This window comes from Chiloscyllium punctatum, chromosome 42 (genome assembly GCF_047496795.1).
Source record: "Chiloscyllium punctatum isolate Juve2018m chromosome 42, sChiPun1.3, whole genome shotgun sequence".
Classification (NCBI taxonomy): domain Eukaryota; kingdom Metazoa; phylum Chordata; class Chondrichthyes; order Orectolobiformes; family Hemiscylliidae; genus Chiloscyllium; species Chiloscyllium punctatum.
Window position 1 is genome coordinate 14238283 of NC_092780.1, and position 20582 is coordinate 14258864.

At 45.5% G+C, this 20582-nt stretch overlaps 1 protein-coding gene across 1 annotated transcript in view; it reads right to left on the reverse strand.

The window, feature by feature from the left end:
* Positions 1-8347, reverse strand: part of nr1d1 (nuclear receptor subfamily 1, group d, member 1) — a 32551-nt gene extending 24204 nt beyond the window's left edge. Inside the window, exon 1 of the mRNA XM_072561441.1 lies at positions 7761-8347. Within this exon, the coding sequence (XP_072417542.1) occupies positions 7761-7779 (19 nt within the window). The 5' untranslated portion in view covers positions 7780-8347. The remainder of the gene's footprint in view (positions 1-7760) is intronic.
* Between the last annotated feature and the right edge of the window lie 12235 nt (positions 8348-20582).

The following is a 20582-nucleotide window of genomic DNA, read 5'->3' on the forward strand; positions in this document are numbered from 1 at the left end:
CAGCATGGGAACAGGTCCTTTAGTCCAACTAGTCTGTTGCGGCTATATTCCCAAGCTGAATTAGTCCCATTTGCCTGCACTTACCATATTCCTCTACACCTTTCCTACTCATGTACCTGTCCAAATGTCTTTTAAATGTTGTAACTGTACCTGCACCAACCACTTCCTCAGGCGGTTCATTCCACATACAAACCACCCACTGTGTGGAAAAAGTTGCCCCTTAGGTGTCTTTTAAATCTTTCTCCTCTCACCTTCAAATATTGTGTCAAAATCATTTCTCTAAGAACTATAGCCTTTGGTTTGAATTCAATTTATCTGGATTGAGTCTAGTCAAAGGTGAAATGATGAGGGTGCAGGATAGTTTAGATGGGGTTTTACTGAGGGAGCAGCCAATTCTCTGAGCCATTGACCCCCTTCTCCAGACACATTACTTATTTAACCCACTTTGAATTGTAGTGAGATTGCTATACCTGTACGGGTATATGGGAAGCTGTGGATACAAATCTGAATCTTCTACTAATGTGGATCATTTCAATCACCCCAAAGCATTGCAAAACACATTCTCTTGTACTAATATTGTCTATGCTTGGGAGATGCTGGCACAATGGTACCATATCTAGAATAGCAATCCAGTGACTCAGCCTAATATCCTGGAGACATAGGTTCAACAATTTGGAAACTGGAATTTGATTTTTAAAAATTCTGTTCTGGGAAGCTGCCCAAATGGTGACCGAGCACAAGTGTTGATTTCCATCTAGTTCACTGATACCCTTTAAGAAGGGCAGTCTGTGACTCCTAACCCACAGCAATGTGACTCTAAACTGCCTTTTGGGTGGTTAGGGATGGACCACAAATGCTGGCCCAGACAGTGATCTGCACATCTTGGAACTAATAATAAGAAAAAGTGAATTATTTTGTTGCAGACTTTTGTTAATACTTCAATTTAAACATTACATCCTACGTTGGATATGTGCCTAACTTGAAATGTCGGTCAGCTATTTGACCTCAACAGGCATCACCAATTCCATTTAACCGAATCTCCACATAACATGCCTGCCAGTGAGACTCACTACATTTGAATTTCCTTTATTTCCTGCCAAGTGCATAAGGCCAGCAGAAGCAGACCAATCGGCCCATCAAGACTCCTCTGGCAATCAATGAGACAAGTCAACATGAATGCTCTTCAAAGGGATTCTCTGATATTGCTTACCCCTTTGTGTAGTTTGTACCACACCCTACATAGCAATCTATATTGCAGCAACAGTGAAACAGTATTCTATGTTTATAATGGGTATCTCTTCCCCTTAATCATACAAAATCCATCAATGTTGGATCACAGGAAAATAGTACAAAATGCTTACGAAGGCTGGAAGGATTATTGTGAGTATTCTCTCCTGGCCCCAGACACCCATTTACTGTCTTGTTAGTCAAGAGATCATCTAGCTCTGCCCTAAAAGCATTCAATGAAATTATAATTATAAGGAAGGATCATGGTCCCAAAATTAACTCTGCTTCTCTCTCTTTACATATGCTGCCAGATTTAGATTCCCCTACAGTTTGGAAACAGGCCCTTCGGCCCACACTGATCCTCCGAAGAGCAACCCACCCAGACCCATTTCCTTCTGACTAATCCACATAACACTATGGGCAATTTAGCAGGGCCAATTCACCAGTCACCTTTGTGACTGTGGGAGGAAACCAGAGCAAACCCACGCAGACACGGGGAGAATGTGCACACTCCACACATACATTGCCCGAGGCTGGAACCAAACCTGGGACCCTGGCGCTATGAGGCAGCGGTGCTAAGTGATCTGTTGAGTTTCTCCAGCAATTTCTGGTTGGTTAAATCGTCAATACTTTCTGAGTGTCAATGCCCAGAAACGTTCTGGACCTGCAATTGAGTCATGAAATATTAGTCAGGGAGCCAATCTGGAGGGGAATGAGCCAGTCACACGGGTCAGGGCTCAGGTACACGTTTGCTGTGAACGCTGGTGTGACCCAAAAGCCGCTCTATGTTTGTTTAATTTCCAGCTTTCCAGGGCTCTGGCAGCACAGTGCGTTTATGTAATAAGCAGCAATGCCGCACATTGCCTCGCTCTCCCGGTACCCAGTGAAGAAAGGTTATTCCTGAGTCGAGGATATTAATAGCATTTCTAGGGGTTGAGTCACGGGCTGATCCACGTGTTGGCCGCAAACTCGCGTGTCTCAGCAACGGGACCACCCCCGGCTTCAGAGAAAAATGCATGTTGTTAGGCAAGTGAAAGGAAGATGACTCACTGGAGCTGGGTCCCCTCCCCATTGAGGGAAACATCACCAGCACCATTCACCTGTACCGTTTTATAAAAACTCTGTAGTTTTTATAACGCTGCGCAAATGGTGACCGAGCACAAGTGTTGATTTGATGCCCTTTAAGAAGGGGCAGTCTGTGACTCCTAACCCACAGCAATGTGACTCTAAACTGCCTTTTGGGTGGTTAGGGATGGACCACAAATGCTGGCCCAGACAGTGATCTGCACATCCAGGGTCTAATAATAATACTGTTCCAGGAAATATACATGTATGGTATTCCAACTAGAAAGAGGGGTGTGGGGCTGAAAAGATGGGCTGTGGGTGGGGGTGGGGGAAAGGAGAGAAGGGGAGGGGGGAGTGGAGAGGAGAGGGAAGCGGGAAGGGGAAGGGTGGGGAAAGGGGAGATGGGGAGGGGGAGGTTGAAGAGGTGGAGATGGGGGTGAGGGAGGGGGAGAGGAGGGGAAGGTGTGGGGGAGGGGAGGGAAGGTGTGGGGAGGGGTGGGGGAGGGAAGGTGTGGGGAGGGAGGGGACGGAGGGAGGGGTGGGGGAGGGGACGGAGGGAGGGGTGATGAGGAAGGAGAAAGGGGGATGAGGAAGGAGAGAGGGGAAGGGAGGGGGGGAGTGAGGGGAAGGGAGGGGGGGGAAGAGGGGAAGGGGTGGAAGGGGAGGGGGGAGGGGGAAGAGGGAGGGGGAAGGGGTGGAAGGGGAGGGGGGAGGGGGAAGAGGGAGGGGGAAGGGGTGGGGGGGAGGGGGGAAGGGGTCGGGGGGAGGGGGGAGAGGAAGGGGAGGGGGAAGGGGAGGGGAGGGGGGAAGGGGAGGGGGAGGGGGAGGGGGGAAAGGGGAAGGGAGGGGGGAGAAAGGAGGAGAAGGGGAGGGTGAAAGGGGGAAGGGAGAGGGGGAAAGGGGAGGGGAAGGGGTGGAGGGGGAAAGGGTGGAGGGGGGAAGGGGAGTGGAGGGGGGAAGGGGAGGGGCGGGGGAGGGGAAGGGGTGGAGGGGGTGGAGCGGGAAGGGGTGGAGGGGGAAGGTAGAGGGGGTGAGAGGGGGAAGGGGTGAGAGTGGGAAGGGGAGGGGGTAGGAGTGGGAAGGGGTGGAGGGGGAGGTGGTGGGTGGAGGGGGAGGGGTGGTGGGAGGGGGTGGGAAGGGGTGGGAGTGGGAAGGGGAGGAAGGGGGAGGAGAGGGGGGAGGGGAGGAGAGGGGGAGGGGGAGGAAGGGGGAGTAGGGAGGGGAGGAAGGGGAAGAGGAGGAGGGAAGGGGGTGGGGAGGAAGGGAGAAAGGAGGAGGGAAGGGGATGGGAGGAAGGTGGGGGGGAGGGGGGAGGAGGACGGGGGAGAGGAGGGGAGGGGGACGTGGGGGAGTGGGGAGGAGGACGTGGGGGAGGGGGGAGGAGGACATGGGTGAGGGTGGAGGGGGATGTGGGGGAGGGGGGAGGGGGACGTGGGGGAGGGGGAAGGGGGTGTGGGGTAGAGGGGAGGGGGATGTAGGGGAGAGGGGAGGGGGATGTGGGGAGGGGGAGGGGGAGGGGGACGTGGGGGAGGGGGAAGGGGAGGGGAAGGGGGGAATGGTGTACGGGAAGGAAGGGGGAGGGGGGAATGGGAGGAGGGGGGAATGGGGAATGGGAGGAGGGGCAGAGGGGGTAGGGGAGGGGGCAGAGGGGGGAGGGAGGAGGAGTGGGGCAGAGGGGGATGTAGGGGAGTGGATGGGGAGGCGAAGGGGAGCGAGTGGCTGGGGGATGAGTATTGGTATGGGAAGGTGTTGGCAGTGGGGAGGGGGTTGGGAAGTGAAGGAGGGTCGTGAGGGGAGGGGGGAGGCGTTGGCAGTGGGCAGGGAGAAGGGAGGAAGTTGGGAAGGGAAGGAGGGTCGTGGGGTGAGAGTGGGGGGCGGGGGTAGGGGGAAGGGGGAGGGGGAAGGGGAGGGAGGGGAAGGGCAAGGGGAGAGGGAGGAAGGGGGGAGGAAGGGGGAGGGGAGAAAGGAGGAGGGGAGAAAGGGGGTTGGGGGGAAGGGGTGGAGTGGGGGGGAAGGGGTGGAGTGGGGGGGAAGGGGGGTGGGGGGGAAGGGGGGTGGGGGAGGGGGAAGGGGGGTAGGGGAGGTGGGAATGGGGTGGGGAAGGAGGGGAGGGGGTAAGGGGAGGGAGGGAGGTAGGGGAGAAGGGGAGGGAGGGAGGTAGGGGAGAATGGGAGGAAGGGGGAGGGGGGAAAGGGGATGAAGGGAGGGGGGGAGGAAGGGGGTTAGGGGGGAAGGGGGCTAGGGAGGAAGGGGAGTGGGGTTAGGGAGGAAGGGGGGTTAGGGAGGAACGGGGAGGGGGGTAGGGAGGAAGGGGGAGGGAGGAAGGGGAGGGGGAGGAGAGAGGGGAGGAGGGTGGGGGAGGGGGTAGGAGGGTGGGCGAGGGGGGGGAGGGGGAGGAGTGTGGGCGAGGGGGAGGGGGGGAGGGAGGGGGAGGGTGCGAGGGTGGAGAGGAAGGAGGAGGGGGAGGAAGGGTGAGGGGGAGGATGAGGACGAGGAAGGGAGAGGGGGTGATGGGGGGGTGAGGAAGGGGGGAAGGGAGGGTGAAGGAGGGGTGGGGCAGAGGAGGGTGGAGGGGAGTGGATGGGGAGGCGAAGGGGAGCGAGTCGATGGGGGATGTGTATTGGTATGGGAAGGGGTTGGCAGTGGGGAGGGAGAAGGAGGGGGGTTGGGAAGGGAAGGAGGGTCGTGGGGTGAGAGTGGGGGGTAGGGGATGGGTGAGGGGTGGGAGGCTGCTGGTTAGGGTAGGGAAGTGGGAGGTAGGGAAGGGGAATGGGGAAGTGAGTGGGGAGGGGGAGGTGGAAGGAAGGGAGATGAGAGTGAGAGGTGGAGTGAAGGTGGGGAGTAGTTTGAACGGCCAATGAAGGGATGTGAGAGTGAAGGAAGGAGGTTTGAGAGAAGAAGGGGAAAAGGAAGGGCGGGGGTGAAGAAAGAGGGAACAAGGGTGGGGAGTGAGGGGGTTAAGGAGTATCTTTACCTAACTCTTAATTAACCACCTCCTGAAGATCATGTCCCCAGAAGCAGGAATAAAACAAGAGTCTAACAAAGATACCGCTGCACGGGGGAAACTATCCGAACCTTTTTTTATAGTTATTCTTCAGTTCTCCCGCCCCTTTGACCTAGTTTTTTTTAATCTCTCTGTCCATTTCAACTCTCCAGCCGGGCTTCAGAAAGTGCTACCATCACCCGACTGAAGTCACCCCCACATTCCGCCCAAAGCCCAGTCTCAGGGACGGCCTTCAAATAACAAGGGGTGGTCAAGAGGCACATTGCCCGCCTCCTGACCTGGATTACTGCCGCATGACAGGCTGCCAGTGCTGACAGCAAACACAGTCCAACAACGCGGTTAACTGTGGAGGCGCCGGATGCCGTGAATTGGACAAAACACCCCTCGATAAATATAAACCAAGAGATCCGAGCTGCAGTGTGCTGCAATACAACAACATTCCCCTCTCCCGCCAGCTTTTAACGCTTCTCGTGACACAGTTGGCAGTGTCTCTACCTCTAGGCCAGAAGGTCTGCATTCAACTCCCACCTGCCCCAGATATGTGTCTGAATATATTTAACGCAACAATTTGCTGCGATCCCAGAAATGTTTTCATTTTCACGAACGCCCATGCTGAACACAAAGTCAGGGTTCTTCTTTAAAATTGACATAAAAGTTTTGTTCACACCTCCTCTTCCCCCACTGGAATTCTGGTTTGCAGCGCCAAGTAAAAAATTGACGGGGCAGGTTTTCAGGGGAAGTTCATCCAAGCCTGTATCTAATCAGACTGACCCCTTACATTTGTACAGTGCCGGTTGGGGACACAACCGAATCGACTGAATGGAGTTTTGCTCGATCTCAAAGTAAGGCAAATATGACTAACTCTAAATTACACCCTGTGTAATTAAATACTTTTTTTTGACGACGAGCAAACTAACTGAAAATTCAATTTCCAACAATGCCCCGAACTAATTTACTTCAAACCACTGGCACGCTGTAGAGAAAATTGCGCTAATTTTCTATATTACACAAATTTAATAAGGTTTACTTAATCAAATGCCACACTGTAAACCCAAGTTGCAAATTAAGTGTGCTTGGTGGTTTATCTGACCTTAATTTTGTGAAGGCAGTTTAGCTTTTAAACGTGCAGCACTTAAGACGCTTGTGGGGCAGCGGTAGTGTCCCTATCTCTGAGGCAGGAGACCTTGGTTCAAGTCCCACCTGCTCCAGAAATGTATAATAGCATCAACAGAAAGTATCGTGTTCAATACTTCTAAACTGCTGTACTATTGGGGGAGGGGTGAATGTGTCACAAAACATGTGGAGGTTGAGAAATGCATCTTCTTGAACCTAAGCCCCGTTCTCTATCGTTGGACGTTACGTCAGCAGCTAAACAGACTGTCTTGTGAGAACCATGTTTATCTAATAAATATAAAACAAGTAGTGTCCCGTAGCCCTACAAGGCTGTTCTCTTATTAGGGAACCAATGGCGTTTTAAACTGACGGTCACAACACCTCAGACGAGGGGGAAGAGTTCCTCATGGCGACCTGAAGCTAGTGTGGGGAATTGAACGGTAACCGCTAGGATCACTCTGCGCTGCACACTAACCATCCTGAGGTAATCGACCCCACCCCCCCCCCCCCCCCCCCCGCCTTGTGGGGAAGAGGAGGAGTAACAAACACAAGGTGCACATGGCTAGGAAGCAACATCCATGTGAGTATCTGCAAAATAACTTGCACCTCACTCAGGATGTGACCTACTTTATGAGCTTTGGAAAAATCAACACGGGTTGGTGGGGAGTGGGGGGGGGGGGAGATGCAAGAGACAGGACGAGGTACAGTAAGATCCCAGTAACACTAGAGTCGAGCTGTCACCTCCTAAAACACAGAACACTTCAAAATAAGAACTAATCAGAACTATTCGTGGAGGGTATGACTGACTGCACTAGAATTATATCTCGGTGACACCAACACAGAAATGTCAGTCAACAACACATTTTACTCTCTGGAACGAGAGATATAAAAATGTGAATCCCTATTAATAGCTGATCCCGCCAGCAAAATACAGCCGAGTTATCACATAAACAGTGGCGGCGACTGTCTAAGTAATCATTGCAATGGGAAAACTGGGGGAGATAATACTGATGTAGGCCAACACGTCCTGAAAGGTTTGTACAGATGTCGAGGAATTCTAATCAGAGAGATCTGACTTCAAACACCAGCGAATTGAAAACATTAACGACCAAACTCTAACACAACCGGCTTATGCTAGTGAGTTACACAGCAAGCCCCAATTTAACGGTGTGCTATCAAAACATATCACAGTGACTATGTCAAAATGGTGCTTTAAAAAACATTTTCAATAGGTATCCTCACTTACTTCAGGAACATAACTAGCAGGGGTTAAATGGCTCTGACACAGTTTAAAAGTAACACAATGTATCATTTTCTTTTTTAAAATAAAAAAAATGGGTGTTTTTCATACCTGTGTTGTTGGAATCCATAACTATCTTCCTTCGGGATTTTTGATCCTTCTACTGTCAACGAACTATTTCCAAGCGGCTTGCAAACTGCTGGACAATTTGCCTGCAGCGTCCTGTTTTGGCTGCTCGATCTTGCGTGTTGGGCAGGAGTTGTTGAGTTGCTGTTTTGAGCCAGGAGTTTCTGCTTGTCAGTGCAGTTTTTGTTTTTGCACAGTTCCTGACGAAGGTGCTAAAATCCTGCCGTAGGGGACAAAATTCCCGCAGCCCAGTAGCAGCTAAGACAACCTCCCACTACTGTTGACCGGCCCTGTCCAATCTTCCCCCTGGTTGGGGTCCGGGGCGGGGGAGGGGTTTTGGGAAGCGAGGGGGGCGGGGGGGGGAGGCAAGATAGCTTTAGACCACCTCGCCCAGGTCCGGTACTCTGCAGGAATGCAATATACCGAAGAAAACAGGAGTCTGTCTTCCAGCACAGCAAGAGGGTCTCTTTTGCAAATCCCCTCCAACAGGGCAGCCAAGTGCCGGCTGCTGACTGCAAGACATGTACACTGACACAACAGGAAGAGTTACTTACAGCAAAGAGACACACTGCGGTGGAACAGGCCGAGCAGCAGATGAAACAAGCTCTCTGATTGGAGGCAGTTATTGTTTCCAATTTTTTGATTGAGACCCGGAGATCAGGCAAAGTACAGAGGGCTGTGATTGGCTCACCGTCGAATACTGGCATTTGGTGCTGTTGGAGTAAAGGTAAATAATTCTCAGCTGAATGCCCAACCTGGGAGCTGCTTTCGGATATATTTTAGCGTTAATGTTGGTGAATCCGCACTTGGCATTTCTACACCCCCACCCCATGGTCAGAACTGCACATGTGCTATGCAAAAAGAAAACTTCAGCTGTTCATAGATATTACAAAAATAGTGCAATCAAAACGATTCCATGAACATCTTTTGATCTGAGTCCTACTGCTGTGATTTGAACTCGGAGGGAAAATATCCCACTATTTTTGGTCGGCTCTTCCATCTTTTATCAAGATAAATGTTACTCGTTCATGACCTCAGGGCATCACAGCTGCCGCTCTGATGCAAGATCATTGATGTTAGGAAATGGATCTGTAAAGCTTCTGTCAGACCCGACTCTGAGGAAAAGGAAGTTGGTACTTATGTATCAGGAGGAATTCCTCGCTTCAATTCTAAATTAGAGTTAGGAACTAATTGAAGTGATGAGTTAAGAACAATATTCAGTGGGACTGACTGCATTGTTCTACAAAGAGCTGGCACAGGCTGGATGGGCTGAATGGCCTTCCTTTGCGATTTTGCAGAAGATTTGTAGCTTAGGTTGTGAATCAGGTTGTAAGTTTGCTCGCTGAGCTGGTAAATTTGTTCTCAGACATTTTGTTACCATGCTGGGTAACATTATCGGTGAGCCTTCAATGAACCGCTGGTGTTTACCTGTCTTGGTCTGTTGTAGCGTAATAAAATATTACATTGGACGGGTGGGGCAGAAAACTAGCCATCAGGATACATGAGATACCAACTAGCCACCAAAGACATGACCAACTATCACCAGATTCCATGCACATAGACAAAGAGGGACACCGGTTCAACTGGGACAACACACCCATCCTGGGACAGGCTAAACAAAGACATGCGTAGGAATTTCTAGAGGCCTGGCATTCATACCGGAACTCCATTAACAAAAATATCGATTTGGACCCCATTTACCAACCTCTCAGAAAAATAACCGGAAGTGATATCACCCACCACAACAGACCAAGACAGATAAACAGCAAGTGGGATAAAACATCACTAAACATCGTTAAACAACAGGTACAGCCTACAGGTCATGAGCTTCATCGGTGGCTCACTGATGATGTTACCTAGCATGGTGATGAAACATCTGAGAACAAATCCACCAGCTCAGCAAGCAAACTTACAACCTGGCCTCCTTCCTTCCCATAATGTTTCTTATGACCACTATCTATGACCAACTCTCGAGACTGCATTTTAAACCCACACAGTTCTGACTCAGTGATAAGAGTGCTGTTGCTCTCACAACATCCAGCAGTGAAATGCTTGTCATTGTTAGAGAAATACTGCACTTGTTATATTGTTAATGATATGATAGCTTTGCTACATTGTAGTTACAGACACTTGTTATATTGCCCCTCTGAGGAAATAGCTGATATGCTTGGAAAACCATGTAATGTTGATATGAAAGGGAGCCATTTGTTATTTATACTAAAACTTTTATGAACAAAGCATAAAGCTGCTATCAATTTCAGCAGTGGTCCAATTAATTTATCTCCTTTCTGCTCTGACAAGAAGTCTGGATCTCTTGATCAGGCTTGGCCCAATCCATATTTAGGTCAATGATATCAACCAGTGACAGACCCACCCAATGCATTATCCTTTGGAAGTTTTCCAAGTCAGTAAAACTGTAGTTAGTCTCCATTAGAATGCCTTACTTAAGAGCAAAACAAATAACTTCTCTCAGGGAGGAGACATGCATTATAATTTGCCATTATGCACTCTCTCCACAGCAATTATAGGTGAGCTGAGAGCTTCATATGAAACTACACTCAGTTACTGGAATAGTGTTCACCCTTAGGAAGTCTGAAAGTGAAACAATCCTGCATTCGATGAGTTTTAGGGAGCTGGGCTTGACTTCCTGCAAAAACCATGGAATAACTGCTGGCAAAGAGTATAACTTTACTAAAAAGAAGAAACTGAATATCTTAGAAAAGACCTGAGCTGTCAAAAACCTGAGAATCATGGTTCAACTTCTGTGAGCTAAACTGTACGCTGGTCGGTCTAGTGTTTTGATCTCTGTTGTGCTTCAGTGTCATTTCAAGTGTTAACGGAGTGTTCAAACACTCTGCTTCTCATTAAACAACAGATACAGCAGTCAGCCTACAGGTCATGCACTTTCTCCCATATACATCAATGCCACTATCAATTTATATTCCTTCCAAATTGATTTAGCAAGATAGTAAAAGGATAGAAACATGCAAATGTATATGAACAGCTTTACCGCCAGACATTTAAATCACTTTGATGGAATTTAATCTCTTACCAAAAAAAACATTTCAAGCAATGATGTAGCCAAATATATTTATATGGGCATTGCTCTTACTGACTCCTTACATCCCTACTTGATTTAACACTTACGTTGGTTTAAATATAAAACGTTTGCGAAGTAGTTTGAAACTACTTTCCTTAATGGTATTATGGGTCTACCTACAGCTTATGGACAGCAGCAGTTCAAGAAGGCAGTTCACCACCACCTTACGGGTAGTGCGGTGGCTTAGTGGTTAGCACTGCTGCCTCACAGTGCCAGGGACCAGCCTCGGGTGACTGTCTGTGTGGAGTTTACGCATTCTCCCTGTGTCTGCGCGGGTTTCCTCCAGGTGCTCCAGTTTCCTCCCATGATTCAAAGATGTGCAGCTTTGGTGGATGGGCCATGCTAAATTGCCCATAGTGTCTGGGGATGTGCAGGCTAGTTGGATTAGCCATGGGAAATACAGAGATAGCATGGGTTCAGAGAGTCAGTATGGACATGATGGGCTGAATGGCCTGGTTCCACAATGAGGGGATTCTGTGATTCTCAAGGCAACTAGGGATGGACAATAAATGCTGGCTAACAAGTGACTCCCACATCCCAAAAGCGAATTTTTAAAAATGACTGCAATCATTCTAATTGTTATACATAAAGGAGAGTTTAGACTGACAAGCAAGCACTTGTCTCACAGAGGCATTCTTTCTGCAGTTCATAATCTCAGTCACAATCTCCTTTTCCCCCAGAACCAGCCAGTATGCAAGTTACTGTATTTTAGGGTCATTGGTGACTAGAAGTGACTGTGAATACAGGATTCAATTGCCTTCTGTAAATTTCAGCCCAGCCAGGTTACCTTCCAGAATGTTCCAGAAACTTTCCAGTTGTTGGTCATGAAAGGAACCATCTGTAAAATACCTGAAGCTATATCAACCCTCCCACTTGGTTATCACATCTTGACTTTGCCATGCACTTAGAGTCATAGAGTCATAAAGATGTACAGCATGGAAACAGACCCTTCGGTCCAACCTGTCCATGCCGACCAGATATCCCAACGCAATTTAGTCCCACCTGCCAGCACCCGGCCCATATCCTTCCAAACCCTTCCTATTCATATACCCATCCAAATGCCTTTTAAGTGTTGCAATTGTACCAGCCACCACCACTTCCTCTGGCAGCTCATTCCATACACATACCACCCTCTGTGTGAAAAAGTTGCCCCTTAGGTCTCTTTTATATCTTTCCACTCACACCCTAAACCTGTGCCCTCTAGTTCTGGACTCCATGACCCCCAGGGAAAATACTTTGTTTATTTGTCCTATCCATGCCCTATGTCTCACAAACTTGATTGAGTTTTTTGAAGAAGTAACAAAGAGGATTGAAGAGGACAGAGTGGTGTGATCTATATGGGCTTTGGTAAGGCGTTTGATAAGGTTCCCCATGGGAGACTGGTTAGCAAAGTTAGATCTCACAGAATACAGGGAGAACTTGCCATTTGGATACAGAACAGACTCAAAGGTAGAAGACAGAGGGTGGTGGTGGAGGGTTGTTTTTCACACTGGAGGCCTGTGACCGTGGACTGCCACAAGGATCTGTGCAGTGTCCTCTACTTTTTGTCATTAATATAAATGATTTGGATGCGAGCATAAGAGGTGTAGTTAGTAAGTTTGTGGATGACACCAAAATTGGAGGTGTAGTGGACTGCGAAGAAGGTTACCTCAGATTACAACAGGATCTTGACCAGCTGGGCCAATGGGCTGAGAAGTGGCAGATGGAGTTTAATTCAGATAAATGCGAGGTGCTGCATTTTGGGAAAGCAAATCTTAGCAGGACTTATACACTTAGTTGGAAGGTCCTATGGAGTGTTGCTGAACAAAGAGACCGTGGAGTGCAGTTTCATAGCTCCTTGAGGGTGGAGTCACAGGTAGATAGGATAGTGAAGAAGGCGTTTGGTATGCTTTCCTTTATTGGTCAGAGTATTGAGTACATGATTTGGGAGGTCATATTGCGGCTGTACAGGACATTGGTTAGGCCACTGTTGGAATATTGCGTGCAATTCTGGTCTCCTTCCTATCGGAAAGTTGTTGTAAAACTTGAAAGCGTTCAGAAAAGATTTACAAGGATGTTGCCAGGGTTGGAGGATGTGAGCTATAGGGAGAGGCTGAACAGGCTGGGGCTGTTTTCTCTGGAGTGTCAGAGGCTGAGGGGTGATCAATTATTTCAGTGAAATGATGGCTTGATGACAGATCTTTTCTGCATTATGAAAGCTACATTAGTTGGATGGTGTTGCTCTTGATGTCAGCTAATAACCTTATCCATACTGGTAAATTCACACCATAGTACATGTGAACAGTTGCACTGTAGTCTGCATTAACTGGAGTACGTTGATGTTCATGGCAGCATCTTCAGTTATATTTTATCCTGTTCAAAAATAGCATAACATATACAACAATAATTTGTATTTATATGCACCTTAATTTTTTTTAAAAGCCTCAGACTGTTATATAGAAGAATAATCAGAAAAAAATGATAAAGGGTTATTAGGAGAAACGAGTGAAAGCATAGTGAAAAGAGTGGGTTTTAATAAGGTTCTTAAAAGAAACTGCAAGCCAGAGAAGTTTAGAGAGGGAATTTCCAAAATTTGATAATTCCAATCAAAGACATGGCCACCATAGTGAAGGAAACAATGTTAGACATGGATAATTCAGAGCTTTTGGAGGTTTTTTGGGATGGAGAAGGTCACAGGTGGGAGCTGGAGGGATCTGAACACAATAAGAATTTTTAATTTGCGGCATGCATGCACTGTCAATCCAAGTAAGTAATGGGGTGACTTGAGTGTCGGTTAGGCAGGGTTTGCAGAAGATGAAAGGCCATCCAGGAAGAATTGGAATCATTGATCCAGGGACAGCACGCATCCAGGCAAGTGGAGTTCTTTCCATTGCACTCCTGATTTGGGCCTTGTGGATGGTGGAAAAGCTGTAGGACGTCGGCAGGTGAGTCACTTTTGGTCAAATCATAGAATGGTTCAAACACAAAAGATCATTCAACTGAACCTGTGCACATGACTCTGTGAAAGTTAACCCAGGCAATTTGACTTCTCTCCATAACCCTGCAATTGTTTTCTTCAGTTAATTATCCAATTCTCTTTTGAAAGCAATGTTTGAATAGTCATCCAGCCCACTCTCAGATCCTAACCAACTGTCCTGTCAAAACATCATTCCTATTGCCTCCTTTCATTCTTTTGCTATTTAGCTTAAACTAGTGTCCTCTGGTCCTCAAGCCTCCACCAATGGACATAGTTTCTCCATTAGTATCTACTCTATCTTGATCCTTCATGACTTTGATGACCTCTATCAATTCTTCTCAACAGTCCCTTATCCAAGGGCAACAGTTCTTCAAACATTTCACAACCTTACAGCCCTTATTCACAGAATCATTCCTGTAAATCTTTTCGACACATTCTGTAAAGCATTCATAACTTTCTTAAAGTGCACTGTTCAGAATTGGACACAATTTAGTGAGGTCGTCTTTGATGACATTGCCTTTTAATGGCAAGGGGGAGTGGCTGGAATCTGATGACCTGGCTAAGAGAAAGGGGAGGACACAGGAGAGAAAGGCACCGAAGTTGCTAAAGGGGAAAGAAAGAAAGAGCCAAGATGTTAGAGGAACAGGACTTTGATCTGGATCGGCAACCAAAGCACAGATATGAACGATCATAGAGTGTATTTGGATGAAATAGGTATGGCAAAGAGAGATACAGCCTTGTCATAAGAAGCGATTGGGAGGAACCTGTAAGTGAGCAGCCAAAGTTAGATTTAGCTTGGAGTATTCTGCATTAGGATAGATGTACAGGGACTGAAAAAATGCAGAAACAATTTATGAGCAAGTTTTCAAGGATGAGAGAATTCAGTTATTTGGATAGATTGGTCAGTCTGGGGCTGTTTTCCTAATAGAACAGGAGATCTGGAAAAGGTATTCCAAACTGTCAGTCTGGACAGATTAGATAGAAAGAAACTTTTACTGTTGATGAAAGGGCCAAGATCCAGCAAGATATAATGAGGGAGAGACTGAAGTGGCAAAGTACCAGTGGATGCACTGCTAGAGGTTTTTGATTGACAATAGCACTACGTGGATAATGGACAATGAGTCAGTGTATGTTGATTCAAAAGTGCGATGGAGTTGCAAAGTGATTAGTAAAATATGCCAATGGATACAATAATACTAGCCGAGGGAATGAAAAATGACAGTGGCATGGGACATGGTCTCCAGGAAGCGTAAGAAACCGCACATTTTCTTCTTTTGCGACTATAAACTGAACTGGAAGTCAGACTGCTATATAACTGAAATATCAGGGGAGGTTTGCGATTTAGAAATTAAGTGCTGAATATGTTTTGAGCTGTGCAATACAATGCTGCTTTTTGGAGCAGAGAGCTCAAATTTAAGACTGAGCAACACCGAAAGTCTTTTGAGTTACGGATGTTAGGCCTGACAACACCCACTGCTTGGTTGAGCTGTGGAGTGCGAAAAACTGTAAGTGCCAGGACAACAGAGAGAGGTACACCAGCAAACAAAAACATCTATTTTTCTCTCTCTCTCTCTTTCTCTATGTGGGATAAAAGTTAGGAAAAAATAACCCAAGAAAGCCTGAAGAAAGAGTTCCAAAGGAATAAAAGATGTAGGTCTACCTGATCAACTATGAAACCAAAAAATGAACATCACCTTACAGACAACAGAATGTCAGTATTGCTAAAGTCAAAACAACAGAAGAAATTAACTTTCCACCTTGGAGTTGAGACTTTTAATCTTCAAAATTTTGTTTGCCCTGACTAATGGGATGGGGGTGTCACTAGCTGGACCAGCATTTATTGCCTTTCCTAATTGCCCAGAGGGCTGTTAAGAGTCAACCACATTGCTATCAGTCTGGAGTCACATGTAGAACAGACTAGGTAAGGATTTCCTTCCCTAAAGGACATCAGTGAAACAAATGGGTTTTTCCTGACAATTGGCAATGGCATCATGGTCATTATATGTATGAATCAAACCATTTGTTTTTGTCTGTCTTAATAGCAATTGAGTATATTTGTTTGGGTTTTTGAAGGACTATAAGTTGCATGTTTTCTCTGTTTTTTTGTTAAAAGTTAAACATGTTAAATAGAGTTATATTTTCACTACTGACAAAAGGTGGGGTGAATTGCCTTTGTCAGTCAGAGAAATTAGTAATTTTGGTGATTTCTTTGGGATTTATACATTTTTACATTTTGGCAAGATTTGTGGAACAATGGAGTGTAATTATTGGTACACTCTTCCCAGTGAAGGTATGAAATTAAGAGAATTTTACTTTAAGACTTCAAGGCACAACAGAGTCATAACAGCCAAATCTCTCAAGATAGTCCAGTAGAGTGTACTGCCTTGGCAATAGAGGATTCCAGGAGTCAAAATTAAATTTGAGCAGAACTCCAAGCATTGAGAAACAGCCCTAATAAACCAATGATTTGGAGATGCCAGTGTTGGACTGGGGTGTACAAAGTTAAAAATCACACAACATCAGGTTATAGTCCAACAGGTTTATTTGGAAGCACTAGCTTTCAGAGCGCTGCTCCTTCATCCTGACGAAGACAACCATCTGATGAAGGAGCGGCACTCCGAAAGCTAGTGTTTCCAAATAAACCTGTTGAACTATAACCCGGTGTTGTGTGATTTTTAACCTAATAAAGCAAGAACATGCTGATCCTCACGATGAAAAGGGGACTCTGTACAGTCTATTTTAAGTCCGTGTGTTGAACTTTTAGTGAGTGCATTTTAGCCCCACCTTCAAGAGTGAAAGGACTTTAAGCAATGGAAGGGCAGATCATGTTTAACACTGCTTTGAATGGCATTAAGCCCAAGATTAAGGTAAAGGATGAAAGCGAAGATTCAATTGAAAGAGCTGCCAACCCAGGATCCATCTTCAAAGAAACTCATATCAATTTTATAAAAATTTCTGAGACTTCTTTTCGATCACCCCATGGTTTCTGAAAGACTCATTTAAGCTTACATTGATATCAGTAATCTTTCACATAGAACGTAGGTGAAAAAATGGCTTTAAATTCATGGTTTGATTATAATGATAAACAGTTACCTTTTCTTAAATAATCCATTTCTGTATTGATTGGTATAATTGTAAAGGGCTGGGTAACTTAAGGGTTAAATTCAAAACAAATACATAACTCCTTTGTGGACTGTCTCTTACTCAACCCACTTTCAAAGAACTTCAGAATATGTGAATCACAGTCTAGCAAGTACAGGCTTTTGGACTCTGCTCTAACACACAAAGTTCTTGTTTACATTTATCTACTGTGTTTTTATTTCCAGTAATCTGTTTTGGATCATTATGATTACCATTTATATACCTCAATAAAAAAAACTTAATATACAACAAAATCCCTGAGTGTGTATATGTTTTGTAATGCTGTTTGATCATACCACATTTCTTCCAGCACCAGTTTCTGCCCAGCACCTTCTTGAAGGTGTGGGCTCCATATTAGGTTCTGTTTTCTGTGGGAGGCAGGCAACCAGTGATACATCCACGTGGCTACTATTCATGCGTTGGACATAGAGGGGGTACATAAATGTAGAGGTTTACAAAGTTATGAGGGGCATGGATAGGATAAATAGACAAAGTCTTTTCCCTGGGGTCGGGGAGTCCAGAACTAGAGGGCATAGGTTTAGGGTGAGAGGGGAAAGATATAAAAGAGACCTAAGGGGCAACATTTTCACACAGAGGGTGGTACATTTATGGAACGAGCTGTCAGAGGAAGTGGTGGAGGCTGGTACAATTGCAACATTAAAGAGGCATTTGGATGGGTATATGGATAGGAAGGGTTTGGAGGGATATGGGCCGGGTGCTGGCAGGTGGGACTAGATTGGGTTGGGATATCTGGGTTGGACTGAAGGGTCTGTTTCTATGCTGTACATCTCTATGACTCTATGTAATTTGCGCTGATTAAGTGAACTAATTTCTTCAAAGTCAGCGCAGAAACAACAGGGTTGTTTCTTAATGTTTGATTAATGGGGTTCTTAATGTTTGATTTCTTGGATTCCAGTTTCAGCACCTAGTTGAAGATACATATGGGGTTAAATTTATCTATGGCAGTAGGTGAAATGGAAGTCAATGGAAAGTAAAAATTGCCGCAGTGAACAAGTAGCTGCTATTTTGCTAGAAGTTCATTTATGCTACCGAAGTAGATTCCAGTCTTGTTTCTCCGTACTAATAAAACTAAGTTTTGCCATTGCGGATTTCAAAGCTGAATGAATAATTTGACTGAACATAGGAGTGCCATAGTATGGCAGTACACAGTGCAATCCTGGTAATTCTGAGGGGAGAGAAACAGAGACTTGGGAGAGAGTAATGGAGTTCAAAGGAAAGAATAATAGAATATAGGATAAGAGGAATGGCGACATAAGGAGAAAGAAATATGAAATGTTTTTGTAAATTTAAATGAAAGAAACTTCTACAAAAGTATGATTTAAACAATTAATACATGGTGTACAACAAATGTACATTTCAGGCAGGAAGTGTGATCCAGTCATGGCTAATGAGAGGAGTCAAAGGCCGTATTAGACCTATGAAAGTGGTGTATAAAGTTGCCAAAAAAAAGTAAGCCTGAGGATTGGGGGTATTTTAGAATTCAGCAAACAAGAGTCAAGAAACTAATAAAGAAAGAGAACGTAGAATATGAAAGTAAGAAACCATAAAAAACAGTAAAAGCTTCTACAGGAATGTTACAAAGAAAAGCCTAGCAAAGACAAATGTGGGCCCATTTCAGACAAAGACAGAAGAATTTATAATGTAAAATAAGAACATGGGTGAGACAAGAAAATTAACTGGGAATGTGAATTGTGAGGGAATGCAAAGAGACTAAGGTGAGTGGGCGAGAACAAGGCATATTGAATATAATGTGGAAAAAATGCAAATATTTCTCAAATGGTGTGAGATTAGGGAACGTGATGATATCTAAATTGACCTGAGAGCCATTGTTTATAAATTATTGAAAGCTAACATGCAGATGGAGCGAGCAATTCAGAAGGCATATTGTAAACTGGCCTTTATCACGAGAGAATTTCAGTACAGTTATAAAAAAGTCTGCTGCAGTTGTAAAGAGCCTTGGTGAAACGATACCTGGAGTACTGTGTACAGTTTTGGTTTTAAGGGAGGATGTACTTGCCATAGAAGAAGTGCAACAAAGGTTCATCAGATTAATTTCAGTGATGGTGGGATTATCCTTTGAAGAGAGATTGAGGAAACTGGGCCTCCTTTTGCTATAGTTATTAGATGAGAGATGATCCCATTGAAACATGCAGAATTCTTAGAGGACATGATGGGATACATACAAGAAGGACATTTCTTTTGATTGGAGAGGCAAGGTGAATTATCTAAAACCAGGAGACACACCATAAAAATAACAGGCAGGACATTCAGAAATGAGATTAAGAGGAATTTCTTTACTCAGAGGATGGTGAGTCCTTGGAATTTCCAATCCCAGAGGGCTGTGAAGGCTCAGGTACTGTGTATATTTAAAACAGGGATCAATAGATTTCTACATATTAAAGATATCAAGGGTTGGGGGGATGAGGCACAAAAATGGTATTGAGGTAGAAGATCAGCTATGATCTAGTTGAATGACAGAACAGACATGAGTGGCTGAATGGCCTCCTTCTTCTCCTATTTCTGATGTTCCCCATACTAATAAAAACAGATGGACCCACTCTTAATACAAATCAGGACTACTGTCTGTGTATGGTCCCATTTTACACTACTGCACAGTATATTCCTTTTCAGGTATATGTCATTCTGCGGGTATTAACTGAAGAAATAAATTGAGGATTATCGAATCAGCCATGCTCTCATTGGATGGCAGGGTAGGCTCGATGGGCTGAGTGGCCTGCTTCTGCTTCTACATGTTACAAATCAAATGTTATAGAAACGATCTTTAAACTTTTTAGCAACCTAGAAAGTCCAAACTGTGGTATAGTATTTATAAAATAACTTGCTGTCTACATACTGCGCCTGTTTCCTGCTGCGTTACCATGTGATTGGCAAACCAGCCACCATACAACAGCAGGCTGAGACTAGTTAAGTGTAATCCAACAATGCTCTGAAGGTGCTTCAGGTTATCCTGCATGCATTCATGGGATGCACAATGAACTTTGAATAACCCTCAGGATCACTGCTAAATTAGACAACCAATTAACACATTTTTTTCCCCAAAGCAATTCTTATTTACTTTTTCCAAACCTGGTATCCAAGCTTCATGATATAGAATTGTATTGAAAAGAAAAGTCTGAAACAGGACATTTGTCCCTGTTGATATTTTTAGGTGCAGTAGTTCTAATCCTATCTGCCTGTCCAGTTTCCATCTTCCTTTATCCCTCTATCCATAAACCAGTTATCTAAGGTATTGTTGACATGGCTTGAGGTTTTTTCACTAATTAGAGTCATAGAGTCATAGAGATGTACAGCATGGAAACAGACCCTTCGGTCCAACCTGCCCATGCCGACAAGATATCCCAACCCAATCTAGTCCCACCTACCAGCACCCTGCCATATCCCTCCAAACCCTTCCTATTCATATACCCATCCAAATGCCTCTTAAATGTTGCAATTGTACCAGCCTCCACCACTTCCTCTGGCAGCTCATTCCATACATCTACCACCCTCTGTGTGAAAAGATTGCCCATACTCTCATTATCGTACAAACCTCCCTGCTTTATGTTAAAATATAAGAATTAAATCTCTT